Source organism: Centroberyx gerrardi, chromosome 7 (genome assembly GCF_048128805.1).
Source record: "Centroberyx gerrardi isolate f3 chromosome 7, fCenGer3.hap1.cur.20231027, whole genome shotgun sequence".
Classification (NCBI taxonomy): Eukaryota; Metazoa; Chordata; class Actinopteri; order Beryciformes; family Berycidae; genus Centroberyx; species Centroberyx gerrardi.
The window spans coordinates 19,473,013-19,487,008 of NC_136003.1; the positions used below are offsets into that span (position 1 = coordinate 19,473,013).

General features: G+C 42.9%; 1 protein-coding gene across 3 annotated transcripts; it reads right to left on the bottom strand.

The window, feature by feature from the left end:
• Positions 1 to 950: 950 nt before the first annotated feature.
• LOC139930938 (ethanolamine-phosphate cytidylyltransferase-like) lies at positions 951 to 11,401 on the bottom strand. Of its 3 annotated transcripts, none has more exons than XM_071924277.2 (13): positions 11,325 to 11,401; positions 5,884 to 5,972; positions 4,485 to 4,646; positions 4,253 to 4,319; positions 4,019 to 4,103; positions 3,885 to 3,925; positions 3,089 to 3,237; positions 2,753 to 2,835; positions 2,563 to 2,640; positions 2,396 to 2,461; positions 2,224 to 2,289; positions 2,024 to 2,112; positions 951 to 1,904 (listed from the first exon to the last, which is right to left on the bottom strand). In XM_071924277.2, exons 2-13 carry the CDS (start codon positions 5,963 to 5,965, stop codon positions 1,790 to 1,792), a joined length of 1,083 nt encoding a protein of 360 aa, XP_071780378.1. In that variant the 5' UTR covers positions 5,966 to 5,972; positions 11,325 to 11,401; the 3' UTR covers positions 951 to 1,789. The 3 variants fall into 3 exon arrangements, with proteins under 3 accessions (XP_071780378.1, XP_071780380.1, XP_071780379.1); XM_071924279.2 differs by having other exon boundaries at positions 3,089 to 3,218; positions 3,884 to 3,925; XM_071924278.2 differs by having other exon boundaries at positions 3,089 to 3,221; positions 3,884 to 3,925.
• Between the last annotated feature and the right edge of the window lie 2,595 nt (positions 11,402 to 13,996).

Genomic DNA, 13,996 nt, shown 5'->3' on the forward strand with positions numbered 1-13,996 from the left:
AAGTTCATCTCTACTGATCAAAGGTCACTGCAGAGTCCAAGCCGTGACCTTACCTTTTTATAATGTGACTAATGTGCAGCCTGCTCACTTACCTCAATTATAAATGAAGAAATAAATTAGACTGCAAGGCAACATTTTCTGTTTTTGTAAAAACAAGATGACAAACACAGCTTTTCAGATGAAATTGTTGTTATTGTCAGCAATAATATACTGTAGGCCGATCAATTTCTACAGTATTTGTCAATTGGGAGTTGTCAATAACATATAGAGTATAGCCTACACTGAATACATTCCAACTTGACATACAGACATATTATTATGCTTTTGAAACAATATGAAACCAACCAGAGTTAATGGAGAGGAGGTCAGTAAAATATACATCTACAAAAAAATAGAATATTTAATCCCGTCTGATAGTGAGATAGAGGTTAACTTACTCAGGGCTCAAAAATGACAGTAAGAGGTTTACCTCATGATCAAGTCAACAACATTGAGCATCTTTCATAGTTCTCTACTCTAAGATAATTAAATGTTAAAAGCATTCTGTTAAACCTCTATAGTGCACTATACTAGAATAAGTGTAAGGAGTGTTCGTTTAAAAAAAGAAGAAACAATTGCACTCAAAAGGCCAGATGTGCAGGTCGATCGAGTGCATTTTTTTTTTTTTTTTTAGTTAAAAAAAAACTGCTCTATCTGTAAAACAGAACAGTTCTGATGATTCTGAACAGTTTACAGTCAGTGCATTCTGGAGCAAAGTCTGGTATGTACATGAGGTCCCATAAGTTGGCCCATCAAATATTCAATACTTTTTCACCTCCAAAGGCTGAACTACCCCAGTAAGAAGCAGAAGGTTGTCACTGGGGCAATATTTTCTCTATTACACTGGTCAGCTTCTAGAAAAAAAAATGCTGTTTGCTGAAGCGGGGCCGTCTAACAATATATATATATATATATATAAATTTAGAATTCAATCAATCAATCAATACCCTCAGCTTCTCCTGAGTAAATCAGCCGATGGAATGCTTTCAAAGGGATGGGAAGCTTTCACCCCCCAGTTCTCTAGTGGTTTCAGCATCTTCCAGAGAGCCTGTTATTGATTTATAATAGATACATACAGTACATATATACAGAGATAGATCAGATTGACAGTGTGTTGAGGGGCTAAGCCCATCGCTGGGCAGAAAGCAGCAACAGCCCCCTGGAAATGACAAAATGTTTGCTGTTCAACAATCATCCCTGTGAGGGTCAATCGTCTCCTCGTTGGTCACCAACAGCTCCGAGCCTTCGCCTTCCAACATCTCAGGTTCCCCACTCGCCCCTCATATGCCCAATGCCATGATTAAAAAAAACACCCATAAAATTAATAATACTAGTTTGAAGGCAGTAAAAGTAAAAGTACATGAGGAATGAACAATATCTGCAGACATAAAATAGACTGTTGAAGACGTGGCGATGTCTTCTACGCTCTGGGCTTTCTCTTTCCCTGTCCACAACTCAGGGGAAAGTGGACAGTTAGATGTGTGTATGGGTGATTTGTTGAATGACATGAATTGGAATGACATGTAGTTGCATAATGCAGCATGTATTAAGACACGGAGCATCCCCGCCCACACGTATACCTGATGATCCCACAGCAGTGCTGAGCCCCCCTGGTAAGACAAAGGGACTGCTGTTAGTAAGGGCAGTGAGTGGAGGGTGCCACAACACTCATGAGGAGGGTTGATTTTATCGTATGGGAGTTTGTCGGTGTCTGTTGACACTTGTCGATGGTATTTTATCGGGGGCCTTCCTACAGTACAGCCTGGGCTCTTTCTTTAGTCTTTTCCTCCTCTTGTCGCTTCATGGCCTGGATCACGGCGATCTCTTTGGCCTCTTTCTTCTGGTTCCTGGCTTCAAATAGCAACCTGGATCACATAAAGGAAGTTGGAAAAAGTATAGACTTAGGAACAACTCTATACATTTCGCTGCCCAGTGGATATAATGAAAATTTGGTTTTATGTTGACAGGACTTTGGTCTTCTTACCTGTTTTTGATTATCCTCTGCACAATGGCATCCGTAGTGAGGCAGTTCCCACTGTCCACAGTGCGCAGGATTCCTTTCCTCCTGGGCTCCTGGAGATGAAGAAAAAATGATCAAACAAATGTGATTTACCGCTCCTTAAGATTATTTTCTGAACGTGTTCACTTCATAAATGTTTGATGTGAAGGTTTTAGGGATCTTACAGCGTAAGGGTCGGACCCATCCTTGTCAGGGTATATCTCTGTCTTTCCATGGCATACAAGATCCACCTGTAAATACAAAGACACGCTTACTTGATTTCATCTTATATTGATTCTGGATTGTAGAGAAGATTGTCTTCTAGTGCATGGAGGTAATTGCATTGCCACTATTTACCTTGAAATGGTCAAGCAAATCTTTTGTGACTGCAAAGGGTGCACCAATCACCACTTCAGACACATACTGTGAAAAAAAAAGCACACAAAAAATCAATGAGATGTTTGCTTCTTAAATTTCGACTTGCAAAAGGTAAATATAGTATCATAGAAAGAGAGAGAACGCACTCGACAAGCCAGGACACTGAGCGTTCTCTCATGGACATTCATGATGGGGTAATTCTTCCCTTTGTAGCGATTCACCTCCTGAAAAATATGGACAAAGTACAAATTTAGGGTAAAGTACTGCCACAAGACTCAAGGAGGCAGTAGCTGTCTCATCACACAGGCGAATGGAGAAAAGCAGAATGGGACTCACCTGATTAAAGTGCAACCCCACTATAATATATGGCTTTTCTGCGAGCTTATACACTGCTTCCAGGAAGTCCACATGGCCAATGTCTGAGAGGAGACTGGTCAAGGGGCGCAGTACAGTTCAGAATGGCTGATTATTTGGTAGAAACAATTCACAGTATGCAAAATGAGTCTGGCTAAATGGATGTGCTACTAAGTATACAGACCATTCTGCCAGCTTAGCCCTAACACTCTTGCTTTTGGAAATTCCAGTTACTCAAGCTTCTCAATCAACTTTTTGATGGAATCGTAGCACTGTTTTCAGTCAGGACTCCTATGGATGGCAGTTATGAGAGGATACGGAAGAGGTCGAAGGCTCCCGCCACATAGATGATAGTGTCTCCGGGTTGAGGCTCCTGGCCTGAGGCAAACTGGATGATCTTCTGGGAGGTCTGCAGGAACTGAGACACCCCCGTCCATGGACTGTGGCCCTTCTGACCATGCGACCCCCATAATTCAGAAATAGGGGTAGTAAGTACAGAGTGGTAGCGTAACAGTGAGCAAGTCACACGTCAGCATAGTTCTCATCACTACAGTATGTTGAGCAGAGGGCAAAATGAACACTTCTGCTGCACCAGCGCCACCCGGTGGTGTGAGGAGTAACGGATCTTATGGTGATCACAAAATCAATGGCTAACTCAGAGCTGCACGGCCCACAAATCCCCAGAGCGTTTATTCAACACTAGCCAAATTCACAGCATCATTCTTCCAGTCTTAAGATACAGAAATGTGGAAATGGCCCTCTCTTCTTTCAGCACTATTTAGAAGCACAGCATGTTGACCCTGTGTTAGTTTCCCCGTCCAGGAACAGAGGTGGCATTCATTGTTTACTGGCCAGGCCTGCAACTTGATTATAAAGTGGGCCCACAGTAAAGGCCTTTGTTTGGAAATGGTTGGCATCTGGCCCTAACAGCAACTTTGGCAACTTGAATGACAAAACAGTTAAGGCAGAGAAAGCCAAGGACTTGGTCCCAAAGAAACCCCAATTTGGTAGTAGGCTGCATCAAGTGGACACAATTTAAAGATTTAACATTGACTTGGTAATGACACTAATCATTAAACTGTGAAATAATGTCAGAATGGACATGATACCTACCTTTCCAAAGTTGTCTGTGTGCTGCTGATAGTCTGAACTATCCTAAAGAGAAGAGAGGAGCAAATCAGGGCTTGAGGTCTTTATCTTCTTGCATTGTGAACCGAGAACATAGAGAGAGGAGAAGGCTGTACTCACAATGTTGCTGTGGTGCGCTTTGGTCATGAGCAGCATCCTGCCGACCAGGTCTGTGGTTGAAACTCCCTGGGTTCTCTTACACTCCCTGTAGCAACATGGCAGACCATGTACCAAGTTATGACAAACATTTTTACCCCCGTTAACACTGTATAGACCACGTGCTGCACACCCAATAAGAAGCACCCCTTCCTGATCGTTGAATTATCTTTGGCTGATTTCAAATGTAAATCTCACCTGTATCGCCCTGACTTCTTCACCTCTTCATATGTGTCCTTTCCATCCACTGTTAGTGTGATATCATCTGAAATGACAGTACATGTGTTACGCTGTATCCAGAGCAAAAGTAAGCTCTATCATATTCTGTAATGACAGATCCAGAATCTCCGACATGATCAATAAAACATGCTCCATGACTATTCATCCATATATGTGCCCACAGATGAGGCCATGCTGCAGTGATGGGTACCTCCATGTACACAGAAGTCACAGTTGTACTTGTCTAGGGTCTCCAGGGTGGTGACATAAGGCGCTCCCTCCACTATCTCATCCACCCATTTTATGGCACGCACCATCTTGTACCTTTCTTCCTGAGTGAAGACTGGCGGACCCTTGTGCTTTGCGATCTCACCTTGAGAACGAAAAATGGAAACACAAACAATACAGTTCACGTTCGTTAACAACTTAGAAAAAGCACTGACAATTGACGGTACATGCTGACGACACATTCTGATAAGCAGTTTTATCGTAAACGACTGCAGCATCACCCCTGTCACAGAGATAGCCCATTATCAGTTTGGCGAAGGGAAAGGTCGTTGCTATCTGCGCTGGCCCTGACTGTAGTGTGAGGCTGCATTGTTTAGAGTTAAGCGTGAGTAATGTCGTTCCTGGTTATCATAAACACTGGCACCACCGCCATGTGTCACAATGTCAGAATGCCCCGGTGTGCCGTAGGAGAGCGGGTGTGCGGTGCGGTGCACACGGCCGCTGGGCCCCTGTGCCACTGTCACTGAACAACCCCCCCAAGCTTACAGCACACAGCTGGTGCCTGGCTGTTGATCATGGGACTGGAGAGAATAAACAGAGGCTGGCAGCCTGGCGTCTCCCCAGAGCCAGGAGCTCCAGGCTGCAGCATGGATGGTGGAGGGAAGACGGATATCAGGAGGAAATCAGGAGGCGAAGGATTGGGGATTGGTAGATGATCGATGGTCTTCTGAGGTAAAGGGGTAAGACCCGGTTCGATTTTAGATAGGGGTTCCCCTTAAATTTCCCCTAAGTAGCTTCAGAGATAGAAAAAACATTTCTTCCGTACTGTACGCCAACGTCACATCCTTATTTTGTATCTGCTCGTTCCAAGACTTCACTGAAGCTACAGCTGCTTACATTGCGTGAAATACACAAACCCTGCGACATTACATCAAATGGAAAAAATCCTGATGTTGTCTTGTGATGATGTCTTGCGTATAATTTTCTACACATTTCCCTGTAATTCTGCATGACAGATTTGGTATCTTTGGGATACCAAACCCTGGGATCTTGACTAGAATTTAAAATAAAGTACTGCGGGTTTGAACAAAGCTTGGCTGAGAAACATGCATTTGTATTGATGGTACTGCATGAGGGACCTAAGGGTAAAAGTGGTTTTAAGAACTAAGAGAGGGAGAATACCGTAGCGGCAAAAGATCCTGAAAGGATTAGACAGATTTCAGAATCTGTGACGGGGGTCTGAATTTCAAGTTGAGTGTTTTACACGTTTAGTTTGGGTTGTCATGTGAAGGTGCAGGAGTGAAGAGACAGTGTTTATGCTATGGCAGTCAGCTGCAGACTCTTCTGGTTCAGGGACTGATACCCTTGGTCTGGGCCCTTACTGTCTGTGTGTACTCCAACGATGAGGTAATCTCCCATGGCCTTGGCCTGTCGCAGCTGGTTGGAGTGGCCATAATGGACCATGTCATAGCTGAAAGAGAAAATAATAAAGAGCCAGTAAGCCAAAAGCACAGGTGGAAAGATGCAACTTAATTCGGGCTTTTTTCTTATAAACAACCATCTAGAAAACAGAGAGAGGACAGTAAAGGCTAACTCATTCACTTTCTGAAAGGGTCACACTGTCCTTACATAGTCATAAATACAATCCAAATGCATCATATAATAAGTTAGATATTCACACATTGATACGTCTGATCAAAATCTCAACATAAGAAAGTCAATGACACACAGTGTGTTCCCTCTGTCACCCAGGCTATCACACCATCTGCAGATAATTAGATTAGCACAGATTGCAGACAGTAACATGGTAATCTAGCCTAGTGATAGGAACAGATGGACATTAGCCTTCCATCACTATTACTGCTGACAACACCCGGCCTAAGTCTGATCATTTTTTTCTTTCTGGTCCACTTTAAGCATATGTATATCTAATATACATGTAAAATAGCAGAATAGGTTTAGATTGTTTAAAGTACCTGCAGTCGTTACTAAAAACGTGTTGGGTAGACTTTCTTAGATTTGATTATAGAATTAATGCACAAATTCATCCTGTTTAGTTGGCTAACAGCACCATTAGCACTTCTTCTATGTGTTAGTAATTAACTGATGAAATTACAATAATGACAAGATAACGATGCAAGGTGAAAATGAAAATCATTTGTATCCTATTTAGCATACTACATCGCCCATCAGCATTCGCAGGAGTAAGGTGTGGAATAACGCTATGAATAGCATCCTCAAAAATCGATGAGAAAACAGATGGGCGCTGCCAGAACTATGTACATGGCCACAACAGTAACAGAATCCCATGTTGCTGTCGGCCCCAGGGTATGCTAATGAAAGACCGCATCTGCGCCTCGCTGTGGTGTCACTATACACAGACTGCGTGAGGACTGGATTGCCCTTGAGTGAACTGAAATTCCCTCTAGCACTGTAGGTCTTAAATAAACAAGATTACCTACTATCACACTGTAGGGCTTGTCTATGTGATTCTAAATCAGCCATACGCACCACATTAAACAAACGCACTAGGGTGAACTACAAAAGCAGGCTTCTCGTTGAGGCAACACAAGGGAGACTGATATTTGTTTTGCATGTCTTGTGCTGTTAATTGGAGTTGAAATGGGATCCACGTGTGCAGGCGCTGTAGAGACGGTGCAGGGCCAGAGGCACGCAAGCCAAGGGGGGCATTTGGAGGTGAATGAAGAGGGAGGAAAACTCTGAGACTCCCACAGGGTTACATAAGACCAGCAGGCAGCCTCTGGATGTTTGTCTCTATCTGCCCTTGGACAGATCTGTAACCCAGGAACACTAGCTAGGTGCCCGACGGGTGACTGTATTCCTGTTGTATTTTTTAGCAGGGATGGATCATGAGGGGATCACAGTGGGATGATGAAATATTAACCAGTGTGGCCTGTTAGCAGACACCCAAACAGCACCTGAGCTTCTCAAGACTAGCACCAGAGAGGCGACTGGGTAGAAAGTGAGAGAGGACAATGGAAGAAGTGTAGAAAATACCAGTAAAGTTATTGCTGCATGACTCCTTTTAGAGACAGCAGGAAGATCACGAATCATAATCTAGACAAATAATTCGGGTTTGAATTGAATAAAATGCAAATAAATACTGTAAATGCTGCTTCAATAAGGTTATCCATATTAGAAGATTACTTGAAGAAACAGCATAAAAATATATTAGAGACTGATGACAGTGTTTTTATTAATTATGTTATGGTTCATTCTCAGGATATTGATAGTCTCAGATTACCCCAACAAGTCAATAAAAGATCCTTCCCTGACTGAGGCATTACATGGCGTGTTTACAGGCTTGTCTGTACACACTACCTCAGCAGATACACGGAGTGGAAGTGGACTTTACACTTCCTTGATGATGTGTGTTAGACAGCCGATCTTTACCCCCTATCACCTCCTGTCAGGGCAACCAATAAGAACAGACTGCCTCCTTGTGCAGAAAGGGGAAGACGGGGCAGAGTCAAAGATGTCTCAACAGGCCGAGCCACTAAACACTCTGTGCTCTTTCCTTGGAATTTCCCCAGTTTGCCCTCTGCCATCATAACTGCTGACGGTGCTGGATGCCAATAAGACCACGGCGATGTCCAGTAGGGCTTCGGGACACAATGTGTGCAGTGATGAGCGCGGCGGCACAAGCAGCGGCGGCCATGGCAGGTGTGGGCCGGAGGGGTTAGAGGGGTTAATGACATGAGCTCTGTTGACATTGGCTCTCTTTGCGAGCTCACCCCACCGGTTAATATTCTGGCATCCCAAATATTCTGCAACATTCCATTAAACCACGGACAGGCGGCCGCACCTAAATGGCTGGAATTCTACCAGAGAAAGCCACTATAATCCTGGTCTTCATACACAGAAATTCAAAGCATTTTTTTTCTCTTTTTGCCTCCGCGCCGTGAAGCCAGACTCGGAAGGTCTTGGTGCTTCTCATGACAGAGGCAGTCAGACATCTAAAAAGTGCAATTATTAACTTCGATTTGAACGTTTCTCAAGTCCACGCAAACTGACATTTAGACAACGGCAAGCTTGTTTGTCTTCCATGGTGATTTGCTGAGCAGGTCTTGTGCTCTTAAAGTCGACCCCCACTTCACTCTGACAGACTCTCTAAGTGCCACAGGTGTGTCTAAGACGTGACTATAGAAGGTTGCCGAACTTCAAACTAATCTGAAATCTTGAACTCCACCCAGACTAGTAAATCAAACCTGTTCAGTGTTAACATGCATTTAACAAAATACTGGAACACTTGCCTGTCATAAGGTGAATGGCCTGCAATTAAGTGTTGGCCCACATGGCTCAAAGTCTAAACAATGAACATGTCAGGTGAACATCTCCCCCTCCCCCCCAAAAAAAAAATCAGAAACGAAGCAAAACTTAGCTTGATGTCAGTGTATTTTTGACATTATTCAGTGGGTTTTTAAAGGGTTTCACAAGCTCAAGATGTCAGAGAATTTTCTCCTTCCTTCAACTGAAGTCAAAACAAGAACAGTGCTTAGCATTTGCCTCCAACATTTCTGTGCTTCTAAAATGATTGCCTATACTTAAGTAATATCTATGTTTTATTTTGTGCTTCTAAAATGATTGCCTATATTTAAGTAATATCTGTTTTATTTTTTATGATTTTGCAAACACCCTTACTGCAGGGATTCATATTATCCAAAAGGTGTATTGCAATAAAGGTAAGAGCTCTTCAGACCCCCTCTGGATATGAAACATCAAGCTGCAGGAGAAGAGCCAAACAAGCTAAAAATCTTCTTTTTGCTCAGCCTTGCTTTGTTGTGGTGGTTGTTTCGTCCATCTGACATGAGCACAAGTGTTAATTTTCCATCATTGGCTTCACCCTCCCCAGTCCTGTTTGGTCACATGACAATCCATCACCTGTTTTGCATTGAAGATCGAAGCCGACACTGTGTGTGCACCTTGCACAAATGAAATATGAGTTTGTGTCAGTCAGATGCATGAGCATCTCTATTGGTTTATTTCATTACATCACATTGAAAGCAGAGACCTTTCTTGTACAGGTGTAACTATAGCATGATAAAAGTAGTCAGAAGGTCAATTTAACCATGGTCATTACTATACTGTTACATGGTAGATAAATTAGATTCCAGCGAATAGTAATGTTCTGCCATATGGAGAACTACTTCACATCTTGGTGGTTGATCACTGGGCTGCATGTATCCCGAGGTGTGACATCTAAAATCTGGCTATGCAGTTATGAGTTTCATAATATTTTGCATCCATGCAAACTGACTGTTAGATCACGGCGGATGTTTGTGTGTAATTGTGCTAGGGGCGCTCTGTGTTTGTGTCCCTAAAATATCCTCTTCAATGTGAAGTTTGTTCATGCCACAACAGACTGCAGTACAGTAGCATTCTCCTGTCATACCTCATATGACCTTAAATACGCCCCAAAGCACTGAGTGTATAATCCATGCACAAAGTAGGAGTGTGTGTCAGTGCATGTCACAGTTAAATAATACTGAAAGAAGCTCCTTGTCTTTAGAGAGACTAGTGTTATCATCATTTTCCCTCAACAGGAAAGTTCGGGTGATCATAATAATATTAATGCACGCTACATAAACATGCTTCCACTGATTAAGACTCATTTTATTCTGCTTCATGGAGATCAGTACACTTTTTGTACATCATACCTGTACTTGTCGCCTTCTTACTTAACATCTTAGAAGCTTTATTACTTTCCTCTTTGCATCTCAAGGTGTAGTCTTATGGAAAAACTGAGATTTTCCATATAGATACCCATTTGATATTTCCTTTTGATTTGATGTTTCCTTTGACAGGGACAACTGTCATTTTAAAATCTTTTCTAAGACCACTACATGAGGAATGCATTTTTCTCTCTTTTTTTTTTTAATTCATTAAATGAAAATGACAAAAGATATATCAAAAAGCATTGACAAATCACCAACTATAATGTTTAAGAGACAGTATGTGAAATTTGGTGGCCATAATTTCCGGGCAAGATGAAAAAATGTCTTCGGTAAAAGGAGTGTGTCAGTTTGGGGGGGAAAAATGGCCAGTGAAGATGTGTTGCTTGATAAATGTGTATTGACAATTATCATGTATGAACTTTTTATAATCTTTGTTGCTTTTGTTCATTTCGTGAAGCTACTGTACGGCTGTAAAAGAAGCTGAACATCCAAACCTGACATCTAGAACCACATTATTTTCATTTGTAGCCTGTGGTGCCTAACTTTAGTTAAGCTTTGCATAATGTGCAGTGAGTGCAGAGGAAGTATATCATATTAGAGAGCCTCGAGGGCTGGTCATAGTAAAGGCAGCTCCTTGTGCATAAAGGGATCAGTGTGTAATCATGGATTTAGCAACAGGAAAGATCAACTTAAATCTCTCGTTATCACATTATGTCAAGGTGAGTCGCCAGGGAATAGGAATACTGTCTTTATGGAGGTTAGTATGCTTACACTTTTTGTACAGCATGCATGTCCTCAATGTCTTCTCACTTACATCTCAGTAGTAGCTAGACCACTGGCCTGTGTATATCTGTGTGTATCTGTGTGTATCTGTGTGTAAGTGCCAGGCCATTGAAAAACTCTCGGACAGGTGTGCATATACCATGTTAGAATATAACCTAAGCAATATATAGAAATGTATATGAGAGCTGCCTCTCACTCAGCCCAGTAACCTGGAGTAGGCCTGTCCCACGGGGACGGTGACAGGTTGACATATTTATTCAAACGTGCTCGGTGCAACAACACGGGCAACGTTGCAGCATCTTCATCGCACAAATCGACCATTCAATTCCGTTAGAGAAACTCACCACCCATCGCACCACACCCGGATGCTTCGCCTCCTCTTCTCCGGACTGCAAGCTGCAGCGCCGGGGGTCGTGCCTGCGTCTTTCCCGGCCGGTGTGTTCACTTGGTGGTGGTGGTGTCCGTTCTTGATCATTTTCTGCACGACGAAGGCTCGAGCTGGCGGAATACTGGCCTACTACTCGAGACAACAAGGAAACCCGAATGCCTCGAAATTAGATGTTGAACGGGCTCTGTCAGTTGCGTGTCCCCCCTTGCGTGCAGGATAGCCGGTTTCTGCGCGAGTGACGCTTCTTCTTAGCAGCAGCAGCAGCGACGCAGCGTCACACACGGCGTTGAATCTCGGTGCGTCAAGTCAGACAGAGAAAGCCCCCAAAAAAGACCAGAAGGAAGGCGTCGCTGTTCGCATAAAACCGTGCAACGCATGCTCGTCAATGAGGCTTTTATTTTGAAAGTCCTGACCTGAAATCGTGTGTATTCTGTCTCGCTTGACACCGGTTGAATCGTGTGATGACCGCTAGTGCTGGGCCGACATGTTGTTACATAATAGCGGCGTTTTCCACTGTCATGTGACAATATCTGTATTCACACAGAAATACTAGGCTACTTGCCACAGCAGTCTGTGATTACATGCCAGTTGGTGATCATCCAAGGCCTGTCTTTAACACGGACCTCGATTTACTGCACTCTGTGTCCCCATTCTGCAAAATGAAATGTCACATGCATTTCAGAATATGCTAAAACATGTGTTTCAAAATATACAAAGAATAGCCAAATGTATTTTGCATTAATGTGTGCATTCATTCGAAATACCCTATATTTTGAAACATTTTCTTCCTATACGCACCTCTGACAGAATAGAATATAGTCTATTTTGTCAACTCAGAGTGTCACATGTACAAATGCATATTTTGCCAAAATTTTGTATAATTTGAAACACATCTCTGAACATATTCTGAAGCATATATGAAATGTATTTTTCCGTATGGGTCCTGTGGCTGTGGGGAAATAATTAATTGGTAAAATATGAAAATATGCAGGCTTTGGACACTACCCTAGTAGGCCTACTAGAATAAGGGTATGGTAGGCCTACATCATTGCGTCATTATATGTAAATGTCATCCCTTAGGGATAATAAATACAAATCCTATAATTTTAGAAGGATAAATAGGCCTACTATACAAAATATCACAACAAACTATAAACTATATGTAATATCCTATAGGAATGTTATAGGAAAATTCTAGTGATACTATAGGAGATTATATATATATATATACCATCAAGAACAATAAGGTCATTATAAACTAACCTGAGTAGCCTACCACAGAACAGAAGTCTCTATAGGAATATTATAGAAATGCCATAATGATTTTTGTTAAGAATAGGCAAGGGCTTGAATAAAAAAAATGTGAAATGTGAAAAAACGTGTAAAATGTGATTTCTAGCCTATTCAAAATAATCTGTCATTGCAACACAGGCAACATAGGACTTTGGGCAAGTTTACACCCTTAAATGCTATAAGTTATTTTGGGCCATGCTATTTAATAATTTGAGAATACAACATGTGGGGTGAAATGACTTTTCAACCTGTTAATGTGTATCCACTATAGGGATTCCTAAAGCCTCCTTTTAGGACAGTATGGCGTCATCTTGTGGAAAAACCTTGCTAAATCACATCACAGCAGTAAAGTGAGGTCTTTACACTGAAGCGCCAGCAGAGGGAAACCCACCTCCACATATTGCGAAGCTGACGTTATAAAATAACCTCGTAACCGACAATAATCTTGAATAGGTATCTTTATAACACTGTCTTTATTATCCTCCATCTGGATAGCAATGCACATCAAGTTTGCTGTTACTGCTCAGATGCCATTGACACCCCAGCGAATCGTGGTGTTTAACCTGTTTAAAATAAGCATTTCTACTGCTGCCTCATCTGCCATCTGCCTCATACGCGCCACGGCAGCGTAAAGTGGTTCAAATAATAGCTAATATGAGAGGGACTAAGTACACGTCTTGCTCCATGTAACATCCTCACATAAATAGACATGTCCTCTGCCACCGTGACATTTGCAGAGTGGAGCCCCATGCCAAGCTTTTGGCAGAGCGGGCGTGGTAAATGAACGGCTGGCCTTGCTGATGGGGATGGCAACATTAATTGTACAGTGGGCTGTGGTCTGAGAACTGGGGCAGGCACCTGCTGCAGAAGTGGGTGAAGATGAAGAATGCTGTCCTAGATTGCCCACCAGCTCACCTTAACCCAACCCGCCAAATTAATCAACTCTTCAGAGGCCATCCGGTTGTCTGGGGCAGGCATCCGAGGAGGGAGAGGAGCATCTTTTAAGTCACAGGTCACAGAAACCTGTAGCAGCCCCCTCCGCGTTTTAAGACAAAGAAAGAGCAATAAAAGGCTGAAATGGTACAGAGGCACCGGGGGTTTCAGCGGCTCGGCCCGCATCGGAGCCCTGCAGGACGGAGAGGCATGAGACGCAGTTTGTCTGGAGCCATCTGTCTCTTTGTCTCTCCGCGTTGTCTCATGAGATGCGTTTTGAATGCGCGCTGCTGCTGAGGAGGCTGATGTTTGATGAGGTGCGCTGAGACAGAGGGGGCTCAGGAGCCCCAGAGGGAGCACAGATGACTAACTCACTACTCCCCCTAATCTAGGACAGGCACA

Coding starts and splice junctions, on each gene's coding strand:
- LOC139930938 (XM_071924277.2), bottom strand. CDS start 5,965: ATGGTCCATTATGGCCACTCCAACCAGCTGCGACAGGCCAAGGCCATG. Junction 4,104..4,252: donor AAGAAGTCAGGGCGATACAG/GTGAGATTTACA, acceptor ATGTTGCTACAG/GGAGTGTAAGAGAACCCAGG. Junction 3,238..3,884: donor CACACAGACAACTTTGGAAA/GGTAGGTATCAT, acceptor TTCTGAATTATG/GGGGTCGCATGGTCAGAAGG.